A 23,840-nucleotide genomic window follows, 5' to 3' on the forward strand; every position below is an offset into this window, starting at 1 on the left:
TTTATTTTGAAGGCAACACCACTTTTCTGCAACTGTGGTTATCGCTCATTAACTTGACGTAAATGTCTGCAAATTGTTTTGACGCGTTTTTTCTCTGCGAGATACGCCTATTTGCTTCCTTATGTCCAATACGATCAAGGAACAGTTTTGACTTATAAAAATGTCCAATTACCAGCACACAGAGGGGCGGGCACTGCCACATCTGACATCATCATAAACTAATGGAGTGAGAAAGCTATGGAGGTTGGGCGGTAGGATGAGCCAATGACACAGCGATTAGGAAAGTGGGTGTGAGGACTTGGGTGATTTAGCTAGGAAACTGGTTAGAATCTGTGGCTCCGGAGTCAGCTGTTTCCCAAAAAAATGAGCCTGGTGTTAAGCCAAGATGGTGGCCTTCGAAGCGCTAGTTTCAGTTTTAAATGAGAGCTACGGGGGCGGGTCTAAACCTGCATCACAGCTGATCTGGAGCCCCCTTAAATTGTTTTTGCAGAGAACAGCTTTGCAGAGATTCACAGGGGGACTTCTTGTTTTCTTTCTCTCTTTCTGGTTATTTTTAACCTAGCGTTTTTTTAAACTACAACCCGTTTTTCCTTCAGTCCAGTATCGGATTTAAACACCAGTGCAGCTTCAATGATGCCACTTCTTTTCAGAATAAACCGCTTTAATCGCAATTTTTCACCCGAATACCCTTATATTTCTGTCATCCACTGTCAATTTAGCCCAGGTCTGACCAAGTTTTAGTGTTTTCGCCTTCACAGCATCCCATGTGTTAGTGCGAGCCGTCAGTGGAGATGTTTTCGGCAGGAGAGGAGGTTAATTCCCATTTGTTTACCTCACTGACTGAGTCCTCTGGAGCTGCAATCTCCCCAACACTGGAGCTCAGTCTAACTACCGTCTACATCGTCCTCTACTCCTTCCTGTTTGTTTTCGTTTACCTACAGCTCTGGCTCATTTTGCACTACGGACACAAGCGCTTCAGCTACCAAAGTGTGTTTTTGTTTCTGTGTTTGGTGTGGGCAGCGCTGAGGACGACCCTCTTCTCTTTCTACTTTAAAAATGTAATGCAGGCCAACCAGCTGCAGCCTCTGGCCTACTGGCTGCTCTACTGCTGCCCCGTCTGCCTGCAGTTCTTCACACTCTGCCTACTCAACCTCTACTTCACCCAGGTAGGACTACATTTTGTGTGTGTGTGTGTGTGTGTGTGTGTGTGTGTGTGTGTGTGTGTGTGTGTGTGTGTGTGTGTGTGTGTATGACCTGATTTAAATAAAACAGCTGACTTTGCATTTTTGTGTTCATTGTATTTATGTGATTACACATTTAACACACGCAAATGGTACTGTTGTCCTATTCTATTGTATTCTATTGACTCCTTTGTTGGATTCCTATTATTCCAAGCCAAGGTCTTCATTTCCTTGTCACCCACCACCCCGTGTAGTGTACTCTAGAAAAAAGTGAACTGATTTAACAATTTATCACAATTCGTCACACTGAATTTGCGGTAAACACATGCCAGTGGTCATTTTAGCAAAGAACTAACAAAAAACTACAACTCCCCTGAGGCATTGACGGTGCTCGTTGGATATGTTTGACATTTTTCATTATTTTCTGATATTTTATGGCCCTATATGATTAACTGGTTGACAATGTTAAATCATCATTAGTTGCAGCCCTGGATTAAATCGAATGAGTATTGGGATTTTTAATTTTAGATTAGGTATGAGGCCTCTGTGTCAAAGCAGTGTGGTTATTTGGAAATAACACATAACCTTGAATAAGGATGGACATTGTGTCAACATTGAGTCTCGTCATCACTGTGAGGTTTCCAGGCAACCGGCAGGGACTCCAGGAAGTTGCACTCGGCTATGAAATAGTCCAGCACATTGCCCCCTGTGCGAAAGAAATGAGATGCATACAACATGAGTTAGTGAGCTTTAGATGTGCTACTAAGTGTATTTGGTTACCTTAAGACAAAGCAAGGCTAGCTGTTCCCCAATTTCCAGTCTTAATGCTAAGCTAAGCCAGCCGTTTCACGGCTCTAGCTTCATACTCAATGGACAGACGAGAGAGGTATCAATCTTCTCATCCAACTCTCGGTAAGAAGTAACTTTAAACTCAAGTTGTAGCTTAGAGTGTTTCTGTAATAGCCAACATTTCTTCTTTCATAAATGGGTAAATGTGGTCACCATCGGCCTACATGTTCCATAGTACAGAAGATTGACTGACAGCCTTTTTAGGTTGCTGTTGGTTTGAAAGCTCTGCGAATCAGTTCATGTCCTGGGGTTAGAGATCTCCCAGTAAAAGCATGTGTCTCGCCAAGTCCCAGCATCCTTTGATGCGTTTCATTCAATAAGTGGACGAGAGACTCGAGCAAATGACCCTGTCAGCAGCAACATGTTCTCACATACTGTGTGTGCGCGTGGTGTGTATGAAAGAAAGAGAGGGACACAGCTGGTCAGTTAACACCTGCCCACTCCAAATGTCAAAGACCTGTTTGTCCCAGAAAACACCTACACTGGCACTTTAAACATCCCCACACTTTGGGACTTTCAGTTGTTAATACCACCACAGTTAAATCACTTCTTCAAAGGAAATTGTATCTCAGTCACATAAAAGGGTGTCAGAAAAAAGCTTGTTAAACTGGCTGAGTGGACATAATGAAGCCAAGGGTGTCCTATGACTGCTGAATAAACACTGTCACCCATCAGCTGATCTGCGACCAGTTAAAGCATGCAAACTACACTCCCTTTGAATAAAAATGAACGTCTTCCTTTTCTTTGGTTGTTGTGCTACTTTGCATTAAAGCAGCAAAACTGACTTACACCACAGGGATGGTGGAAACCGCTGCCTTGTTCCTTTCCACCATTACTAACCAAATGTGGTTCTTCCATGTCTGGAATGGTTGAAATCTCTATCTATGTTAGGAAGACCATATGACTGGCCAGCGCAACGAACAAACTTTTCTTACTTGTGGTTTCGTGTCTAGCCGAGTCAGACCTCAGTAATAGATCACATTCATATTTTTTTTTCCCGGAGTAGAAACTTTGACCATCCTGCTGCATCCCTTGCTCAATCAGCATGTGTAGTGAAATGAATTGCTTTTACAGTCTCAGTTATATTAACAGGCAGCTACAGTATTTTCAGGGAAAGGGCTCTGATGACAAAAGCAAAGATAAACCTGCTGTACGCCGCTTGCTCAGCAACAAACAGCAGACAGACACAGTTAGCGGCTAGCTGGTGAACAAAGTGGAGCTTTTAGCAGCTAAAGAGACCAATATTTCCATCAGGAGTTGGGAAAAGTAGTGGTTCCCAACCTTGAGGTCAGGACCCCTCAAAGGGTTCACAAGATAAACATTAGGTGCCCCAAGATGCTAAATGAAATAGAAGAAACTCAAAAGCATATTTCTTCTAGAAGAAGTTACATTTCATCATCTCATAGACGTATTAGATCTGTGTTGAACCTTTGGTTTAAAGGGGACACAAGCCAATAAGGCCGGGAACCACTGTCTTCAAATGTAATTAATCAATGAGACTGCTCTGCATTTAAATTAGTGAAATGAAAAGTGGCCTCACTGACTGATCAAAGTCTACATTAAGGCTGCATTTAAGGATATGTCTCATTGATTGAATGGGACTCATTTAAATTGCTTGTTTATTCAACCAGCAGACCAAGCCACAAAGATATTCTATTTACTACCATATATGACAAAGTAATGCACCAAGCTTCCTACTTGTGAAGCTGCAACCAGAGAACATTTGCACTTGTCCTTCACAAATGTCTGAAATTATTTTTCGGTTAACAAAATAGTTGATAGTTGAGTAGCACAGGCACAGAAAATCTGTCTTGTCAGCAAAATGTAATAATTACTTCAACCAATGTCACAACACAGTTCCTGCATTAGTGCTGATCAGCGCTGTTTAATGTTGAACTCACTGAAAGGGATAACTGGCATGAGCAGAACACTGATATAGCATCATGCCACTGTGACACCGCCTGCTGTCTGACACACACACACACACACACGCACACTTGTGTGGAAATACTTGTGTGTAGTGTTTTCTGATGAGTCAGGCATGACTCCTGACCTGTGATTTACTTCCCCCCCACCCTTAGTGCATTTTAGCTCCTTCTCACTACAGAAAATAATAATGGTAATGTTCAGTTTCAAGCTTTCTCAGTCTCTACTGAAAGAAAAAGGTGATTTAGCTACATTTTCCTTAGATTTTGAGGCACACTATGGTGCACATAAAGTATGTAATCCGGTCATGTTCTGTTGGCTGGTTGCTTCATTTCTAGGTTACAAATTACCTCCTTCTGGCCTACATTCACACACAAAAGGCTGAGTGTTTATGTGCGTGTGTGTTTAAACTCAATGTTGACCATGTTAAATAATAATACCAGACCTCTGTGGCTATGGCAGCTATCATATAATATCAAAAATGAATCATTATCCTCATTAATCTGAGTCTGACAGATAGGATAAACCTGATGTTTTTACTGCTAGCATGTTAGCAGCTGATACATAATAGGTAGTTTTTGTTTGGATTGTCTTCACTATTTATTTGATAATTTTCATATATACCATACTATCATTATCATAGCTAGTAACAGGCCAAATTACACTTTATTTTAAGAGCCAACAGTATATGTTCTCATATACTAATTAGTGCCTCCTCCATGAAGGCAAATTAAACTCACTGTGTAGAGGCTGCTAGGAGCTCTGACTTGATACAAGTGTATTAGGCCATTCTGGGCTATGTTGCAAATCATCGAGCAGGACTGCTTTATGACAATATTAAATTTACATCAGTTAGATGAAGTAGGTCAGGTATTTAATTGTGGATTAGCCAAAACCAGACGTTTTTATGTGGCTATTTTTCTACAAACAATTCTTTAAATTGAATTTTCCAAGAATGTACTACATCATGATTACTGTAGTTTTTTATACTAGCATATTCTTATGATTATTCTCAAACAAATAATTCTGGGTGTATACATACACACTATTATAGTGTGGAGTCTTGCTCAGCCCTCTTGTTTTTCTTGTCCTGTTTGAATATATGCTTCATAAGCATGTGTGTGCCTGTGTACTTCAATGACACACAGGAATTTCCTCAGGCTCTGTTAAGTTCACACTTTTCTCCTAAAAAAAACATCGTCCTTTGCTCTCTCTTTCCTTCTATCGTATCTTAAATGTGAAATGTTTAAAACCATACTGGGATTATGAACATGACTATGTAAATATGTATCCCATGTACATCACTGTATGTGTGTGATGATATTTTTATACTTTTCTGTGTTTAGGTGATGTTTAAGGCAAAAGCCAAGTATTCACCAGAGCTCACCAAATACAAGTAAGTCTGCCCTTTATCATTATTGCTTCTTATGTAGCTTGCCGTTTCCAATTTGTCGTGACATTTTTATCAGAAATTATTCTAAAAGGAACTGTCCATATCTACATCTAATAACATGCAAAACTCTTTTTATACTTTCTGGTTAAAGACTCAGATTCAGAACATGGTTTTATGATTTTAACAGCTACCCTCCTTCCTTTCCACAACCACTTTTTTTTTTTTTTTTTTTTTTCTTTCACACACACACAGTTGGTTTGCAGCTTCAACACCATGCATTTTAATTAGTTGTTTATGAATAAAGTCACATTGTCTGCCATCCTCTGTATTTTCTTCTCTCTTTCTCTCTCCAGGGTTCCTCTGCGTTTGTTCTTCCTGTGTGTCAGTATATTCTTTCTGGTGGTGAATTTAACTTGTGCATTGTTAGTGCAAGGAGCTCTGCAGCGCTCTGAATCACCGAGGTAAACAAATATTATAATAATGTCACATTTAGCCCCCGCAGAACAGTTTTACTTGAGTGTCTTAAGTTAATAACCTTTATGTGTCCAGTGATGGGGGTATCAGACATGTGGTCCTGGCCCGGGTCTTAATCAACGACAGTCTGTTTGTCCTGTGTGCGGTCTCTCTGGCCGTCTGCATCTTTAAGATCGCCAAGATGTCCTCTGCCAATGTTTACCTGGAGTCCAAGGTAGGAATAAAGACATGCATGCGGCAATTCATTTACTCAGGTAAAGTTCTTATACTGCTACTGCTTTGTGTTGAGCCAAAATTAACACCAATATTACTTTGTTGGAGAAAAGGTTAAGAAGCCCTTCACACAAATAACATTAGCATAAGAAAAATAGCGTATATCAAATATAAAACTCCTGCTGTTTCCCTGCTGCAAACAAGACACACTCATTCTGGAAATTAGTAACATTAGCATGAACTTCCTGTGGCTTAATATCAAAATATACCAGACACTAGCTGTATCTCACATGTTATTGTATGTTATTTATTTATGTAGGCATTTCTTACTCACGAATTTCTGTGCAAAACTGTCCACCATCTTATTAAAATCCAGACCTCTGACCAGATCACCAGAGGCTTATAACTAATACTAATACTCTGAGCAGAAAGGGAGATTTACATCTTGGGATATTACATGCTTTTCATGTGTTACTTTTGCAATTTGTTCAGTTTATGGCACATTTTTATTTTAAATAACCAGCACCACTGGCAGTAATGGTGAATCATGATTTTTATCATAATGTAGCCCGGAAATCTAGACGCACCCTAGCGGCAGCAAATGTAATTTGCAGCCAGGGCCAACATCTTGATGTGGGTCTGGCTTGTCAGGCTAGTAGACATGTTTATGTCTACTAATAGACATTTATGTCCCTCAAAACTCAATTTCTGGCCTGTAGTTTGTCATTTTGGTCACGGAGAGGCCTCAGTCATTTGGTGGATCACATCTGTGGCCCGTATCTGACATTCAATTACAGGCCAATAGCCGAATGATGCATGACTTGTAATAAAGCACAGTAACTCTTCCACCAGGGAACATCAGTGTGCCAAGCTACAGCAGTAGGAGCCATGGTGATCCTGCTCTACACATCCAGAGCCTGTTATAACCTGGTGGTGGTGGCCCTGTCCCCACAGGACAGACCCAGTCCCTTCAGCTACGGCTGGTACAGCGTTTCTGATCAGGTACTGCACCAAGTGTGTTCTGTTTTAGATGGAAAACATGCTTTTATTTAGCCAGACAGCCAGTGACGAGAATCTGGACAATCCATTTTGGAAGATTTGGGAAAGCAGTGCGTAGTAGGGTAAAGGGCTTTGTTTGGCTATAAATAACCATGTGTGTGTCTGTGTGTCCTGACCTATATCATGGCTGAGGCCTTGGGACAGACAGTCCATTTTAAAGGGGGTGTGTGTGTATGTGACATGAAACACCAACAAACACCTACTGTGTGTATGTGTGTGCATGATCTGACATATTAAATTATTTCTTTAATCTGTCAGTCTAACATCTCAACATTATATATATATATATATATATATATATATATATATATATATATATATATATATATATATATATATATATATATATATTTCTTCTTTTTTAAGAATTTTTGGGGCTTTTCTGCCTTTTAATTGATAGGACAGCTAGGTGAGAAAGGGGAGAGAGAGGGGGGGAAGACACACAGGAAATTGCCACAGGTTGGACTCGAACCCTGGACCTCTGCCTTGAGGCACAAACCTCTCAGTATATGTGCGCCTGCTCCACCACTGAGCCAACCCGGCCACATCTCAACATTATTCTGTCCCTTCCCTGAGCATGTGTCTATAATGTGTGGACCATGCGTTGACCCGTTTTTATGTTACACATAGTAACTTAGTTTACATCACAGTAAGAAATACACACTTTTCTTTTTAAATTTAGCATCACTAAATAGTTGTTTGCTGTTTCTCCCTGCTTCCAGGCCAAGCTAAGCTAATCGCACCTAATTCTAACTACTAATTAGTACGCAGACATGAGAATGGTACACATTTTCTCATCTAACTCTCAGGAAGAATGCCAATAACCTTATTTCCCAAAATGTGGAACTATCTTTTAAGGCTGCCATACTCACGAGACAAGAGCGTTGATAGTGTAAGATATAATATGTGCAGTCATACGATGAAAAAGCACACGTGCTGACCTGTTTTTTCAGTTGTTTAGTGTGTTCAAGATTCTGGTAATGAATATAACGCATCATACACTGTGTTTGTGTGTGTGTTACAGGCTGATGTGCAGGAGATCAGCGGGGAAGCTTACGTTGTGTTTGGGATCATTCTGTTCTTCTGGGAGCTGCTTCCTACAAGTTTAGTGGTGGTTTTCTTCAGAGTCAAGAGACCCAACCAAAACCTGGTAAAATAACGTGTTAAAAGTATAAATGCCAGCAATAATCCATCAGACTAAACTGTAAAGTATTATGAAGCTTTAACATCTCTATAACTCTCAGACTCCAGGAGGAATGATCAACAGCCACAGTTTCAGCTCCAGAGCATATTTCTTTGACAACCCTCAACGGTATGATAGTGATGACGACCTGTCAAGAAGCATCAATAGTAGGACTGATCGGACCAGGTGGGCACATAGCCAAGCACAAATACAGTCTTTTAAGCTTGGTTTTGGAAGATCAATACCTTGACTACTAAAATTACTTTTGATTGAGGTGTCTTTTCCTTATCCTCCTCTCCCTTCTCTCTTTTCTTTAACACCTCCTTTCAATCCTTCTCTCAGTCTCCTCTCCACCACTCCCCAGCTGGGTACATCCAGTTGGTATGGCTCCATCCAACGTAACGGGACTCTAGCTGCGGGAGTTGCGTCCGCCCAGCAACCGCCGTCTTCCACGGCCCCCCTCCTCTTTGCCTACGGAAACATCCAGAGTCACAATCCCCACCATCACAACTACTACTCCACCCCGCAGAACAACTACCACCATCATCATCACAGTAACTACTTTTCAACACCACAGAATTATTACTGTGGGTCACAAACATATTTCTGCACACCACAGAATTAAGCAGCGTCCATCCATAAGATTGAAAAAGACTAATAACCGATGTGATAATGTCTTGCGTTTGTGTCATCATTTTGCTTCCCCAGATACATCAAAGCAGGTACTTTTGAGTGATATTCCGAGCCATTGTTTTGGACCAGTTTGGGCCTAAAAATTGGTTCACCTATTTATTCTGGAGAAATATGGTCGCATCAGTAACTGGGAAGTTGCTGTGGCATGACTAACTGCTTTTTTAGAACATCACTCTCTGTAAATGGCATGTATGGACCAGAATGAAGGCAAGCGCAGGCCGTGGACCAGAGTTTAGCACTAATATGGCTAATACATCTAAAACTGCAAATACCAAACATTTCTCTTGTTAAATGTTTTGGTCCGTTACAATTTCTAAAACTGGAATCATCAGGGACCAGACAATCGTCTCTCTCATTATCCTTTGCTTGTAAATTTCATCCAATTGTGCTTATATGGAACACACCATTCTGCTCAGACCGGAGCCATGTAGCCGGTTAGCTAACATGGCTAACGCCGAAGCCAGTCTGTCAGTTAACAGTTCTGGACACAAAGACGTTATATTCACTCAGAATTTGTTGTTGCATTGTTATTTAGGTTGTCATAAATTGACATTTTTGTCATAAATGGGTTGTGTGATTGTTTTTAATGGGCACACAAAAGGGTAATCTTGGCGGGAAAAGAACAGTGAAGGATGCTGGCATGCTAGCTTAATGCTCGATCCTCAAAAAGCCTTTTCCGTCAATGAAAACCAAATGCCTCTATAAAAGACATTTCATGGTTTCTCCTGTCTGGTTATGACAGGAATTAGCAGTTGCTAATTTGCCATTGACTGTTGTAGCAGTGAGTGCTAGCTTATAGCCAACGCTAACCGTTTACTCAAACTCATAATCAGTTTAACCAAGACAATTCTCAGCAAAACTGTATTTTAAAAAGCTAATCAAACTTCCATCCATTACAGACTTGTAATATTATTTAGTTCGTGGCTAATTCTTTTTTGAAACGGTGATTGGTAATTTTGGTGCCACAGCAATAGAAAGTTTTACAAACACAGTTAGCAAGCTTAAGACTTTAGTCTGCCTACTCAGTACTGGATTTGTGTTTAATAGTTTGACATATAGAATAAGCTTATTACAGTTTTCATAAGTGACTCATCAAAATACTGGTCAGTTTATTTTAGTGTTCACAAGAATCATCCACAAACTGCTTACAGACGCAAAATATATGTGAAGCTTATATGTAGCTGTAATATGCATGTTATTCTCAATCTCAATAGCACAAGCTTGGTCAATATGTAAGTGTGTGAAAAATGTAACATCTAACAAATGCATTTATGACAATTAGTGGTGGAGGAACAGTTTTAACAATGACTTTAATAACCAGCTCAGGCTTCAACAAAATCTGCTCAGATACAGGAACGTGCCACTGCTGTTGGATTATATTAAACGGCAGCCAAATCCAGGTTTCCTTTCCCATAATTATACAATCAAAACTATGTGAAAACCTAAAACAGGGAGTGCCATACACTGTAAAGTTGCTGAATGTTGGGGATTAAAAACATTGATTTTTCTGGGCAGTAGCATTATTAGTATCATTTGGAGACTAAAGTATTAAAATGTTACCTACATTCAGTAGAAATCAGCCCAAGGATTGCACATTAAAAATGTCTCTAAAACATAAGTTTGACCAAAAACCTTTCATGTAATCAGATCCTCTGAGTTGTGAGGCAACAATTTGCACTTCGTTCACCTTCAGAAAAAAAGGCTTTGGGCCTGAATGTAGGATTTCATCTCCTACTTGTTTTATGTATTTTTCTTCAATCATTGTGTTTGAGAAAGGAAATATCATGTGCCATCACATTTTGTCATAATACTTTAATTCTTAAAAAAATTTTGCACAAGAAATGGTTGGATGATGTGTTTTTAATTGTTTGTGTGTCTAGTTAATCGATTTCTAATCCATGTGTGTTTTGAGACTGTTGTGCGATTTTAGTTTCATTATTTGACTCAGTTCTCAGACCAAAATCGGTGTGTATCAGTGTCAGGACTGAATGGAAAAAAAAAAAAAAATGCTACCCAAATAAAAAGCTAGTTGCATTACTTGTATCAACAAGTTTCACAGAACACTGAAGTAAAATGATGGAAATGAGGTTGTTGGGTCCAGTTAACATTGCACATCTGCAGTGCATGCTTCTAACATCAGAGTGCAAGAACTCAGTGTCATATTTTCTTTCCAATGTGATATAATTTATGTAGAACATGTTGCTTTATCTGCTATAAAATGGCAGTGATAATTACTTTATGAATTGTCTCATGTTATGGGTTGTTTTATCCGCGGCCATACTGAATGTAACCTATTGTGCGATAGATCACTAACGATGTATGCAAGAAAACACTACCATGTTGAAATAAAGGCCTACTGCACTGTTTTTAAGACAAGTGAACCAGAATTTGTCTAATTGATCACCCTAATCTCTCTAGTTAAACTTCATAAATATGAATCTATAAAAGTGTTCTATGAAACATTACACAAAAAAGGTAGTTTACTGCCCTTTCTACCTCTGCAGTCAGATCAGTATGTCACCACCACATTAGGATAATCAAACCACCGCTAAATGTGCACTATGCACATAAATGAACTCCTGCAGCTGATCATGTGTCTGAGTTTACCAGTTAACAACTTTATGAGGAACATCCGAAATTAAGTCAAGACAGCAGCTGGCCAGCTCACTACAAAACACAGCCAAGTTGTGTAGCTGTTTCCTGAGACAAACACATGTTAGGCAAAAGGAATCCATAGGCACAGATATTCCCTGCTCTATGTTGTATCTACAAACATTCGCATTGATCATTTATTTGTTAAAAAAAAAAAAAACATTTACAATCAATACATTCTCAAAGTCTGAATAATTTCACAAAACATGAAAACAAATTGAAATCCTGATAAAATAACCTTAATTGTATTGTATATTGTAATTGTGACAAGTGTTTTGAATTTTTTTAGCAAAGATGTGTTCTCCATATTTGAGGTAACAACAAAGAATGATGATTTTAAAGATGTGCAAATAATGTCCAGAACCCTGACTTGAAGAAAAGCAAGATCCCGGTCAGGGTCAGGCCTGCATTGAGATTTTTAATATTTGTATACATTAGATATTAACAACCCAACCAAAGACCCAAGGCAAACAAAGAAACGTCCATCACCCGCTGTATAAAACCCTGGGTGTCTTTTTCTAAAACTGCTTGAGCTTAAAGTTTTAGGTACGGCCTGTGGTTTTCATAATATCTCTTAAGTTAAAGCATCCCATATCTGTTCTGCATTTTGAATGATTGGTTCAAAAGACAAAACAGTGTTTTCAGAGTTCATGGGTTTATATTTTGCTCTGTTCTGCTGTAAGCTCTATCTGTAAGAAGCTGGTTTATATAATTGCAAACTGATTAGATTCTCATTGTCACCCAAAAGAGAGTCATCTATTTTGCTTTGATTTGCTATTTTGCTAAAGGACACTTGGGGGTGGATGCTTAATGTCTCTCACAAGGCTTAGGCCAGCTCTCTCAGAGACATTTTCAAAATTCAACACCACCCTGGTGCTCCTTTGATAAATCAAAACACTTTTTTTTGAAGAAGTTAATTTCAAAAACTTGAAATCCTACAAAAAATGTGATATATCCGAACAAAATTAAAACACCCCATATTAATAATGGTTAAGGCATCTCGGTAATTAGGCCTAAGAGTCAACGTGCACACATACTGTACATGGACGAGACCACAGATGAGCTAACACGTGGTGAATACACCTGCACATAAACAGACACACATCTTTTTTTATTTTTAAGAACTTGTGGAAACCTCTGGACTGGGATTCAATATTAAAACATTTTTAGCTAATGAAGTTTGAATTAATCTTATGCCTTTTCTTATCAGTTAAAGACCTATTTTTGCGGTTTTAAAAACCAAAAAAAAAAAACAAGGAAGAAAAGCATAATGCAAAACACTAAAAAATGTTTTTTTAAATAAGATTTTGCAATGACATTACCAAGACCATACCATTTCCCATCACGTTTCCAGACCATTATTACATTATTTAAAATAAAAACTATGTCACTACTTTTGCATTGACTTTCTAAACTTTTCTGCAGCCATTCAAGTTCCAAAACACACAAAAAGACACGGACCGGGGGTGCCCTGGTAGCCTACCGGGTAGGGTGCGAACCATTAAGGCTCAGTCCTAACTGCAGCGGCCTGGGTTTGAGTCCAGCCTTTGGCCCTTTGCTGCATGTCTTCCCCTCTCTCTCTCCCCCCTCTTCTCTCTGTCTAAATAAAATCATAAAATGCCTTTATAGCTTTAAAAAAAAAAAAAAAAAAAAAAAAAACTAGGTCGAGCAGTCTTTTCCCCAAGCACAAATGTGACATATTTGTTAAGATCACGAAATAATTTGGCTGATCCGACCAGACCACGCTGGGAACACACACAGCAGTTACTTTAGCTGACAAAAAGTTTTCCCTGCTACATTTTCTTGATGTAGAAATCAATCCTGGTCCCTCCAACAATGTCTCACTCATGTTAGTTTAGAGTGATGAAGAAACAGTTTTTAAAAGCTGTGCTTCTCTAAAATCTTAAAAATAAAAAATTCTTTCTGACCCAACAGACAAGGTCATTTTGGACAACAACTCACCATTTTAATAAAAAAAAAAAAAAAAAAAAAAAAAACCCTAATCGTTGTGGGTTCCGACCCAAATGGGTTGATGAAACCATCAAGAAGGTACCTCTGGAGTTTTAGAGTTTAAAGTTCATCGTCATCGCTGCTGTCCCAAGATGCCGGGCTTGTCGATCTCCTAGGGAGGAGTTTGTGCTTCCGTCAGGATTCCTCTACGACTTCCTGGTTGGCCACATGTTGGTATCCCCGTTTGCTAATTGGCTCCTTCTGCCAACAAAGAACGCCAAGGAGGACGACGATGAGGAAGAAGAGCAGACTGCCCGACACTGCCAGACTGATGATCACTTCTGAAGACGAAGAAGGAATAGAGGAAACAGTGTTTCCCACAGAATTAGATTCTATTTGCAGTGGTAGCTGACCCGAGGGTGGGTCCATGCGCGGAAAGACGTGCAAAATTCTTATATTAAAAATTGTACTGCAAATATTTTTTTGGTATAACAGCTGAAATAGAAAATCTGCCCTCAGTCCCATCCTGAAGGCTACAAGGGTGCACTGGCAGTTACAGCACGCAATGTAATCTTTCAAACAAAAAAAATACCTTTTTTTAAAAACATAATTTTATCCGTGAATACTCCATTAAACTCCATGCGGGACGTATGGATCCATCTCCCCAGGAACAAACGCAGTGTCGGGTGGGTAAACTCTCGTGATGCGTAATTGATTCCATGGATGATGTGCAGGCTATTAAGTGAACAAGGTGTACCCGGTCCACCAAACACTGGGCTGTCTTGACTGTCTTAATTCTGCACATATTTCTGTTACTGTAGTCCTATTTACTATTTCATTATGTCATCCACGCGTGACGCAGCGGATCTGTGCGCACTGTCACCTGCTGTGGGGACGCCGGCCTCACTAACCTCTCCTCCTCTGACTCGGCTCTCCCTCACGCTGGACTCCGTTTCACTGAGCCTACTAACACTTAAATAAATGGCATTACATCAGGGAGTTCAAACTGCTTATTGTGCGAGACACTGAGATGCATGTTGTTTGGTAACTGGTGTGGCGCTGCCGCTATTCTCTTGATTTCCAGTTAGAATTTTTTGGGAATTTCTGCCATGGTTCGGAGTCACCATTTGCCACTTTGGGCATTTTCTTTTATTGCTTATCCAAGATGACAAAACTACAAACAGAAAAAAAAATGTCTGGCCTCCACCCCCGTGATCAGCTCCTCAACCTCAGTCGGCGAAGTTTGTTTTAAGTCTGCCGAGGTACCCGTTGTGACGGGACAAAGAATGACGTCGGGGACGCATTTATAGTCATTTCCATATTAATTTAGGGGAGGAGGCAAGGCGGGGTCGGTAGCTCGTTCACGTGCGCTCAATTTCACGTGGATTGTCATGTATAAAGAAAAGGTGCACAGGACCTGGCGTACCACCGGTTTTATACATGTGAATATTTCTGTGCGTAGGTACTGGTATGAAAGCGTTTACACGTGGCCAGTTATTTTCATAAACCTCTCCATTTTTAAAAATAACACCGTGCACAGCTGTCAGTTTTCAGAAAAATGTTCGTTTACACGTAACCGTGTATATATGCCGCCAAGAGCATGCCAAACCTGTAGGTGGCAGTGTAACGAGAAGCTCAAGCCCACGTTAGCCAATCAGAATCCCAAAAATAGCAACAACAGCAACGAATCAGCTTATTCAGGGAGTCAGGTCAACGCCGCTAAACCACTCAAAACTTTCAGGTAGGGGGGGGGAAGAGAGAGAGAGAGAGAGAGAGAGAGAGAGAGAGAGAGAGAGAGAGAGAGAGAGAATATGGCAGTATGTAGCGGAAACACTGAAAATGAATCAATGGTTGCACAATCAGTCATCTATTTTAATTTTAAAAGTCTTGAGTTTTTATTGTGTGTTCACCTTTATCTCTCCCTTCGGAATGCACTTGACACTCTTTCTCCCTGTCTTCTGAAATAGAGAGCTTTGTAATTCTCACAAAGTCCTCTAGGGGGCAGTCAAGGGAGCAGCCTGGTAACTGCAGAGGGTACGGCTCCACTGTGCTGTCATTCCGGTAGAACATCGACACTGAAACAGAGCTGGTAGACACACAGAGAGACACAGTTTGACAGTCTATGATGGTCTGATGTCATGTCCACTGTCAGCAGTTTGGATCCACAAATAGTTCTAATGGACATTAGGAATAAAACGACTGATCAGTATTCAGAAATATTTGGAGTCTTACAACATTATAGAGCAAAAATGTTGGTACATAGGTCCTCGTATTTTTATATCAGCTGAGTCTGGTTGTGTTAAATTTCAAAGTAAAAGTCTCAATCCACTTTGCATATTTTTTACTTTCTTTCTGGTATCAGCTCCTCAGTATCACATGGTGTCTGTGTGTGTGTGTGTGTGTGTGTGTGTGTGTGTTTTACCCATTGTCCCTGTACAGCTCAAATATTTGACAGGAGGCATATGGCGGCTGTATTCCATTGAACACATCCAAACTGGCCAGAAGAGCGGCTACAGTGGTGTCATGCTGTGGACAAACATACGCACATTAAAGGAATATGAAAAATGTGAAGCTACACAGCGAGGAGACGGTTAGCTTAGCTTAAAGAAGAATAGTGGAAACCGCTAACCTGGCTCCATTAAAGTAAAAAAATAAAAAAAATAAAAATAAATCCACCCACCACTAATTCAAAAAGCAACTCTTACCGCTGACAGCATCATCATTTTCAGTCTCTGTTTCGGGTCTGGGACGGACATCTTGGAAAGATTCTTTACTATTTCACCCAGCAGGATACCTAAAAGACAGACAGCAGTTCATGATCATAGATCCTACTTAGAGTATTGTATCCAAAGCCTGATAGATCTTATTCAGCTGTGCTATAGAGCTCCAATGTTGTCCAAAAACTATTAAAAACACCTCAATGAGCCACAGTGTTGCACTTGGTATCATGTTCCTTAATTATCATGAACTGTAGTACACACACCCACACCCTTTGAGTAACATTTTAATTTCACTAAACTACACACATACCTCCCTGCAGCCGGCTCTTCTCTTGTTGTTTGTAGACTCCAAACATAATCTGGGAAAATGTAATATCAAACAAACAGTCTCATTAGATTACCCCACTTTTAAAACTACAAAATAGCATCATGAGACACCAGAAGTCCTAAATGAAACCATAGATATTGCCACTACTCCTACCTGAAAACTAAAGTCTTTGAGCACTCGGAGCTTCTCCATGACATCAGGAGTCACCCAGTCAGGAGCGGACATGTTGTGACGGGACTGAATTCACACAGAAAACACAATGGAAATTATGAAAAAGACATGTGACTAGAAGAGGCTCTGAAAGCTTTAATTAGGCTGGCTTTTTGTTTCCTGTTAGCACTTAGTCAGCAGTCCTCTCTGCCTGCACTCCCCTGTTACACCGTGCTCATCTAACGGCTGTACTCAGTGACCCAGCTGTCCCTGAGTTTAGAATTAGCTTCTACTTCAAATCTCACACTATTGTGTGTGTATTTGACTCGTAATAATGTGAACATTATTCCTGAAAATTTGAAAAATGTAACTTGTAATTATAGATACTGATGTTGGTACATGTAATGACAGTAATACAGGACATTGAATGGTGGCATGCTGAAATGCAAGCAGTGACCTTTGGGTACTAGATAAGACAACAAAAACACAGATGTGAAACCGGTACTAGTTGCACAGTTCCTCTAACAACGTGTTTTCCAAAAGGTCCATATGTTCCTTAAAAACTGACGAGGTCGGTTGAGTCACAAGACTAAATTAACCAACACGTGTGAGATTCGGTCACTTACAGTCTCGCCCGCCAGAAGTTTACATATATATATACATATATACACATACATATATATATATATATACACATATATATATATATACACATATATATATATATATATATATATATTTTCACATTTCCTGCATGCCTTCCCCCTCTCTCACCTAGCTGTCCTATCAAATAAAGGCAAAAAAGCCTCTGTGTGTGTGTGTGTGTGTGTGTGTGTTCGTACCTCACAGAAGAGTGTGTCGTACACGCTCCAGACTGATTCAACATTAGTCTTATTCAGTCCGGTTTTATTCCTCACCAGCTCTACAATGTCCTGAGGAGAGGAACGCAGTAAGCTCCACATCCCTACATTTGTATCATCTCTGAAAATCTCCTAAAAAATTTCCTAATATGGTTTAGAACACATTTGAGATATTCAGACTAGAACATATTAGAATCAGGCTTAAAGAAAATCCAATCTATGTAAGCAAAGAATTTATTCTCCTTTTGAGGTCACGTCACCCCCCCCCCCGGCCTTCGTGTACCTGATATGTATTGGTGACATTAATAAATTCCGCCGTGTGTTCAGTTTCGTTCATCAGCTGTTTGTAGCGAGGACAGTCACCCAAAGGAAAAGAGAGTAGCTAAAAAAAAAAAAAAAAAAAAAAAGTTCAGAAAAAGTGTGTTGAATATATCATCATCATCATCATCATCATCATCATCACTACAAGGAGCATTGATACACCTATCTCCATTATATAAATACCATCTCTTCACTTTGTGGCACCGTGTGTACAGGTATTGGCTGCCACTGCAAGTTTTCTTCAAAGACCTGCTGACCAGTGGGCGGGTAGAGACCTGGATGAACACAAGAGACTGTTAATGTGAGGAGGAAATGAACTAGAAAGAGAAGTATTGCTGGTAGAAGGAGGAGAGGCAGGAGGACGAGGAGTTAGTTGACGTTCAGACCTGCAAGGTTTGCCTCGGCGCTCATCAGGGTCCGATCGTAGTCTGTGCTGCGAACGGAGATCTGAGGAGGACAAAGGAGTTGCCAGTGAGGGATCAAAAAGGATTTACAAGCGGTCATCAAAGCCTTAAAACAGACCGCATTACGTAGGGCCGCGACGATATGCTTTTGACCCCATTCGATTCTTTCACGATACATGGGTGCCAATTCAATTTGTATTGCTATTTTCATTCATTGGGATTCGATAGTATTGAATATTGCGATTTTCTTTTCCTTCTTCAACAACAACAAAAGTTGAATGAGACACTTCTAGAGACAATACATCATGAGACACTTCTAAAAACTAATTGTTTTCTAAGAAGAACGTCAGTCATCACGTGTCAGTAGGACATTTATTTTATTTGTAAAGAAGTACATAACATGGATTTTCTGCTTTCCATCTGATTTTCTGGAAACTGATATGATGTAATTGCGTCGGCGGTTCAGAATTACAAAAAATATTTAGGTGAATCATTGGTTAAAAAAAAAAAAAAAAAAAAAAATCATGATTCTAGGGGAAAAAAGTTGTCACCAAAAAATAAAAATTACGCTCATACAATCTGATTTTTTCCCTCCCACCCCAAGCATTAAGTATGATAAGTCCAAATGTATTGGAGAGTTTGAAGAGAAGAGCTAAAAGTGGACTTTGGTAATGTACAAGTTCAAGTCTTATGATGAACAGAAATACACAGAAAAACACATCCATCATGCTCCAGGATGATCTGTAAGCGGAGCGGTTACCTCGTGTCTCTCATAGGATTCGTTAAGGAATCCTTTGTACCGATTCCTCAGAAACTGGCCCAGACCAAAGTGCTGCCGCATCCCCGTCTGGAAACACACATGGAGAGGAACGGACGTTATACTCCTGATGACATCACTGAATATAGTTAACCTTTCAAACCTTTTACACTTATGACACAAAACTGAAAATCTGTGTGGGTTTAAAGTGGGGCAATAACATGTATCAGGTTTAAAAGGAATAAACTAGATAATGATTTCCTTAAGAAATTATGTGTGACATTAATTGGTCTGGTTTTTGGATTACTTTATAATTCTATGAAAACTCATTGACCTAAATGTATTGGTTGAGTTATGGATGCCATGGGAGTGAATTGAGCTTTAAAAACATGCCTTTAATGCATTACAGCCTGTAACTCATAAACTGTACAGGTAATTATATGGCTGTGTTATAATACAAATGGAACTGATGGGATTTCGCAGACTTTAATGCAGCATATTACCAATAATAATTCAAATGTGTGCATGCCACCATAATAAGCTTGTGTACAGTTAATTACTGTGCAACACTGAGCATTTTTTAATTAAGGTTGTACTGTATACAATGGCTGAGATATAAAGACAATTGATGGCAACAGTACACAATAAATCATGTTTTTCAAGAATAGCTAGTTTACTGCATGAAACGATATAACTATATGAATTGGAAATGTAGCATGAATGGTTTTGCAGCTATAGAAGTATGCAAGACACCATGGGTGCTAATGCACTGCAATCACACCAAGTAGAAAATACCCATCATGCCTGTGATAGCTGTCCAAACCCTTGTGGCCAGTCGCTCTCTTGGTGTGGGTCAGTAGGGTAGGCTTTGACTGGAGACCGGTCACCATGCCGAAACAACTGGGGTGGGGGAGAAGAGATGAAATGTGAATGTATTTACCCAATGGTTAGTTTTTTTTTTGTAGCAGGCTGGAAGCCACTTGATCAAGCAGATATATTGACTGTCAGCAAATAAAATGTTCACCGTTTTCCTACCTAAGAGGCCCAATTGTCCACTGCTTGAGAGTAGATATCTGTATTTGATATTGCTTTTTAAATGACGCTTATTATTCCACCTTATTTCAAACATACAACATTTGTAAACACCACGCAGCTCCTCTGAAAAAGAATCAAGCCAAAAAGCTTTGTCCCAATTTTATGTGTCACTGGCGGTCATTAAGTCCAGTCAGCTGATAGTAACAACATTTCAAAGTGTTTGTCAGAGACTGCTGACACACAGGTCAAACGTGTCAACTGAAGAATCCAAACATAAAGGGCCTTAAAATGAGCATGTCCATGAGTCAACAACATTAAATAAGTGAGTACAGGGACATATGTCTATGAACTGGGCCCTTTACTTGAAACTGCTCATTTGAGAATATATACGATCGATCGACTGACTATCCATCCTCAAAAGGAGCAGTTTCAAGTAAAGAGCCCAGTGTGAACCCTAATCTTGATGTAGGTTGAAAGCAATATCTGTATCCAGGCAATTAGGTCTTATTACTGGATGCCACCACATCAGCTGTCTACTCAAGTAGAGCAGTTTGACTCTTCGAGCCACATCAGAGGTAGGTGTGGGTTTTCTGGTTCTGGTGTGGAGAGCATGCATGACTGATCCGTCCAAAGTAGCTGAAAGAGTGTGTAAACTCTATTTGAAGGGTGGATTATCCCTTTAGAACACCCTTATCTGCTCCATGATTCATTAACGGCTATCTTACAGGCAACTAGCCAACCGTTTCGAAGAATGAGCACAATGATAGGAGCATGTAACATTAAGTTCCAGGTGCAACAACAGTCAACAAAACAACAGTCATGTGAGAAAATCTAAGCCGACCTTTTGACCTGATCTTCCTCATTCATGTGGCTTGATGTCACAACTTTAACACATGAAAACACGAGTGTTCAATGCTATTATAATTCTCACATCTAGGACAGATTCCATGCCTTACTCATCCTCACGCCAGAGGAGATTTCGATTAAGAGATTATGATAAAGATGTGACCAAGGTCTGGAATGTTGACTTAAAGAACTGGCATCAGTCATTAATTAGAAAAGAGTTTGGAAAAAATATGGCTCTCTCATCCCAAAATTATAACCATCAAATCATTCATTTTAAATGGATCCGTAGCTATGATTTGATTCATGTAAAAGTAAACCTGCATGAAACATTGTTTTATCATTGATTTAAGTTTTGATTACTGATGCTCTGCTCACTTGGCTCCTCTGTAAACAGAAGAGTACTGTTTCATGAAATGGTAAATGCTTAAGACTTGAACACAGGTCAGATGGATGTCATGTGCTCTTCCTACATAATGTATAATGTATATTCTATATTGTGTTGTCAGATGATGTTCACGATTAGATTATATTCTACTTCCCTCAGACATTATATAGGAAACACTGATCTAAAACACTGAAGAAATTAGCAGGTTAGGCTCATAGATAAAATGCAATAAAAGTAGGAGAAAGAAACAATTCACTGGCTCATAGATAAATGCAATAAAAAGGACATGCAAATATATACCATGCGTGTGCTTTTAGTGCGGGTTTTTACTACAGTATGTGGATAATGGTCAATGAGAGAATTAGACAACCTTTAAAACATCAATAAAACTACAACTAATTAATTTAAAATATTACTTATATTGGTTAATATATACAAAAAGAAAGAACCATGCATACGAAGTTACATTACTGTGAAAGTTCAATAATTATGTTCTTAGAGAAAACAAAGCCTCAGGAAAGCAGTGCCACAAGTGCAAAGTGAATTTACACTGTATACTTGAAACTCACGTCATATAAATAGACAGCACTGAGATGAAGCATAACTGCTTCATCTTGCAGATATGCATGTGGAGCTGATTGTTGCTCTGTGGTGAATAACTTCTGTATCCTTGACTGCGTTTCTTCCCCTTGGTCTTCCTGGTGAGATGTTAACAGGTCCAGGGCTGTTTGCATTTGCAAACTTCTTTAAACAAGTGCTTCCTTAATATGAGTCTCTGTATTAGGAATAAGATAAACATCTAGGCCTAAGCGGAAACAACTGAGGTCTCTACGTCACTCAAATCAATATCAATCAGACCAGTACTTCCTCAGAGCTTAAATATGACCCAAAAATAAATATAATATAATATAATATAATATATATTTATAAAACAAACATTAACTTTTCCAAAGTGTGGTGTGGCTTGGTTGTTAGTACAGTTGATCAGTCACCTGCCAGGATCAGTTTCTGATCGGTTCAAGCTGACAGGTTAGACAGCTAAGGCTTGTAATGCCGATTTAACAGAAGTGACCTTAGCATGAGAGTTCAGAAGACCTCAATCATTTATTTGAAGTGTCAGCGGTTTTTTGGGAGGGCTGTCTTTGCTTGTTTCGTGGAGTCTCACGACTCAGAATTCAAAACACGCCTTACCTTTAGTTTTCCAATTCAAATCTATTCATTTATTGTTAAATCTCAATGTTGCATCAACAAAATGTCCACTTCTGTAAAAGGTTAGTCCGTTGGGTTCTAAAACAATGCATTAACGTTAACGTTACTAGCAAGCAAACACAAAATGAGCTTCTTTAAGAAAAAGTGTTGCTGCTAGCTAGGTGGAGTATTAATATGCCGAATTTACTAAAAGACCCACATTAGTGCTGATAGACTCGATTCGTGTACAAAGGAATACACAGGTTTGCAGAGAAGAAGAAAACAGAAAGTATCCTAAATTTGGAATATAGTTCCGAAAGAGTCTATCCACCGAAGCGAAACACAGCGAACTGCTGCAAAGTTCAAGACAGCCTTCGTAGCGTTAACGTTAGCCTATATTATATTAATATTACTCACCACAGTCACATATACTAGTTTCCTTTCTGCTGCAGCTTCTCCGCAGACAGAACCGACAGTTAAAAGAAAGAGCACCGCAGCAGACACCATGGTTTCGTCTTTAACACCGGAGGACTATGTTTGCTAACCGATGGCTATTTGTAGGTTTCAGATCTCCTGCCTGAGTGCATGAGAGGCGTCGAGTCAACCCCTTGGTTCCGGTCATAGGATCCGGTTAGCTTAGCTGCAACTAGATCGGAAGTTAAAGCATTCAATGTATGCAAGTCGGAGGGCACGTAAAGTGTTCAAAATGGTGATGTAGGCTATCTATTTCATCCTTTTTTAACGTGCATTATTGCAATATCTACCCACATTAGTGATTTATTCCTAAATAATGGCACATTTTGTTTAGCACGCATTTTATTTTGAAATATTTTGTAAATAAGGGACAACGGAAGTGACTGTTCATCCAATCCATGTGCGTACTTATAAAAAGTCCTCTAAAAAATTAAACGATATATATATATATATCGTTTAATTTTTTTTTTATATATATATATATATATATAATTTTTTAATTGTGCAGTCTGTTGTCAATACCTTAAACCATTTCACATGGCAAAACACAATGTGCAGATCTCCCTTAGACTTTTCAGCAAAACACACATTCTCATTCTCAAAACGCATTCTGCACTCTGTCATCCTTACTGGTAAACACAAGTGGCAACAATCAAATACAAATAGAGAACACGTCATTGATTGAACACAACCACTTCAAATTGATTCACTTGTTTCAAATGATGTGACACAACCAATATAAGCCAGTTCAGAGAGTAAACAGGTTGTTGGAGGTGGGAAGGAGAAAGTCTGAGAATGG

At 39.4% G+C, this 23,840-nt stretch overlaps 2 protein-coding genes across 2 annotated transcripts; one reads left to right on the plus strand and one right to left on the minus strand.

Annotated features, from left to right (window-relative positions):
* Nucleotides 1-486: 486 nt before the first annotated feature.
* gpr137c (G protein-coupled receptor 137c) lies at nucleotides 487-9,514 on the plus strand. The gene is made up of 8 exons (XM_028571658.1): nucleotides 487-1,166; nucleotides 5,303-5,352; nucleotides 5,703-5,810; nucleotides 5,899-6,037; nucleotides 6,889-7,038; nucleotides 8,120-8,245; nucleotides 8,340-8,464; nucleotides 8,621-9,514. Exons 1-8 carry the CDS (start codon nucleotides 792-794, stop codon nucleotides 8,901-8,903), a joined length of 1,356 nt encoding a protein of 451 aa, XP_028427459.1. The 5' UTR covers nucleotides 487-791; the 3' UTR covers nucleotides 8,904-9,514.
* A 551-nt stretch (nucleotides 9,515-10,065) lies between these two features.
* On the minus strand, nucleotides 10,066-23,212 carry acp2 (acid phosphatase 2, lysosomal). Its single transcript, XM_028571661.1, has 13 exons — nucleotides 22,985-23,212; nucleotides 19,918-20,013; nucleotides 19,117-19,203; nucleotides 18,339-18,399; nucleotides 18,136-18,227; nucleotides 17,915-18,013; nucleotides 17,614-17,703; nucleotides 16,775-16,858; nucleotides 16,604-16,652; nucleotides 16,279-16,367; nucleotides 15,996-16,099; nucleotides 15,484-15,659; nucleotides 10,066-13,914 (listed from the first exon to the last, which is right to left on the minus strand). Exons 1-13 carry the CDS (start codon nucleotides 23,072-23,074, stop codon nucleotides 13,769-13,771), a joined length of 1,263 nt encoding a protein of 420 aa, XP_028427462.1. The 5' UTR covers nucleotides 23,075-23,212; the 3' UTR covers nucleotides 10,066-13,768.
* Between the last annotated feature and the right edge of the window lie 628 nt (nucleotides 23,213-23,840).

This window comes from Perca flavescens, chromosome 24, assembly GCF_004354835.1.
Source record: "Perca flavescens isolate YP-PL-M2 chromosome 24, PFLA_1.0, whole genome shotgun sequence".
Taxonomy (NCBI): domain Eukaryota; kingdom Metazoa; phylum Chordata; class Actinopteri; order Perciformes; family Percidae; genus Perca; species Perca flavescens.

Coding starts and splice junctions, on each gene's coding strand:
- gpr137c (XM_028571658.1), top strand. CDS start 792: ATGTTTTCGGCAGGAGAGGAGGTTAATTCCCATTTGTTTACCTCACTG. Junction 6,038..6,888: donor ATGTTTACCTGGAGTCCAAG/GTAGGAATAAAG, acceptor CTCTTCCACCAG/GGAACATCAGTGTGCCAAGC. Junction 8,465..8,620: donor AGTAGGACTGATCGGACCAG/GTGGGCACATAG, acceptor TCCTTCTCTCAG/TCTCCTCTCCACCACTCCCC.
- acp2 (XM_028571661.1), bottom strand. CDS start 23,074: ATGGTGTCTGCTGCGGTGCTCTTTCTTTTAACTGTCGGTTCTGTCTGC. Junction 20,014..22,984: donor AACTAGTATATGTGACTGTG/GTGAGTAATATT, acceptor CCCCCACCCCAG/TTGTTTCGGCATGGTGACCG. Junction 18,014..18,135: donor TGCCACAAAGTGAAGAGATG/GTATTTATATAA, acceptor TTTTTTTTTTAG/CTACTCTCTTTTCCTTTGGG.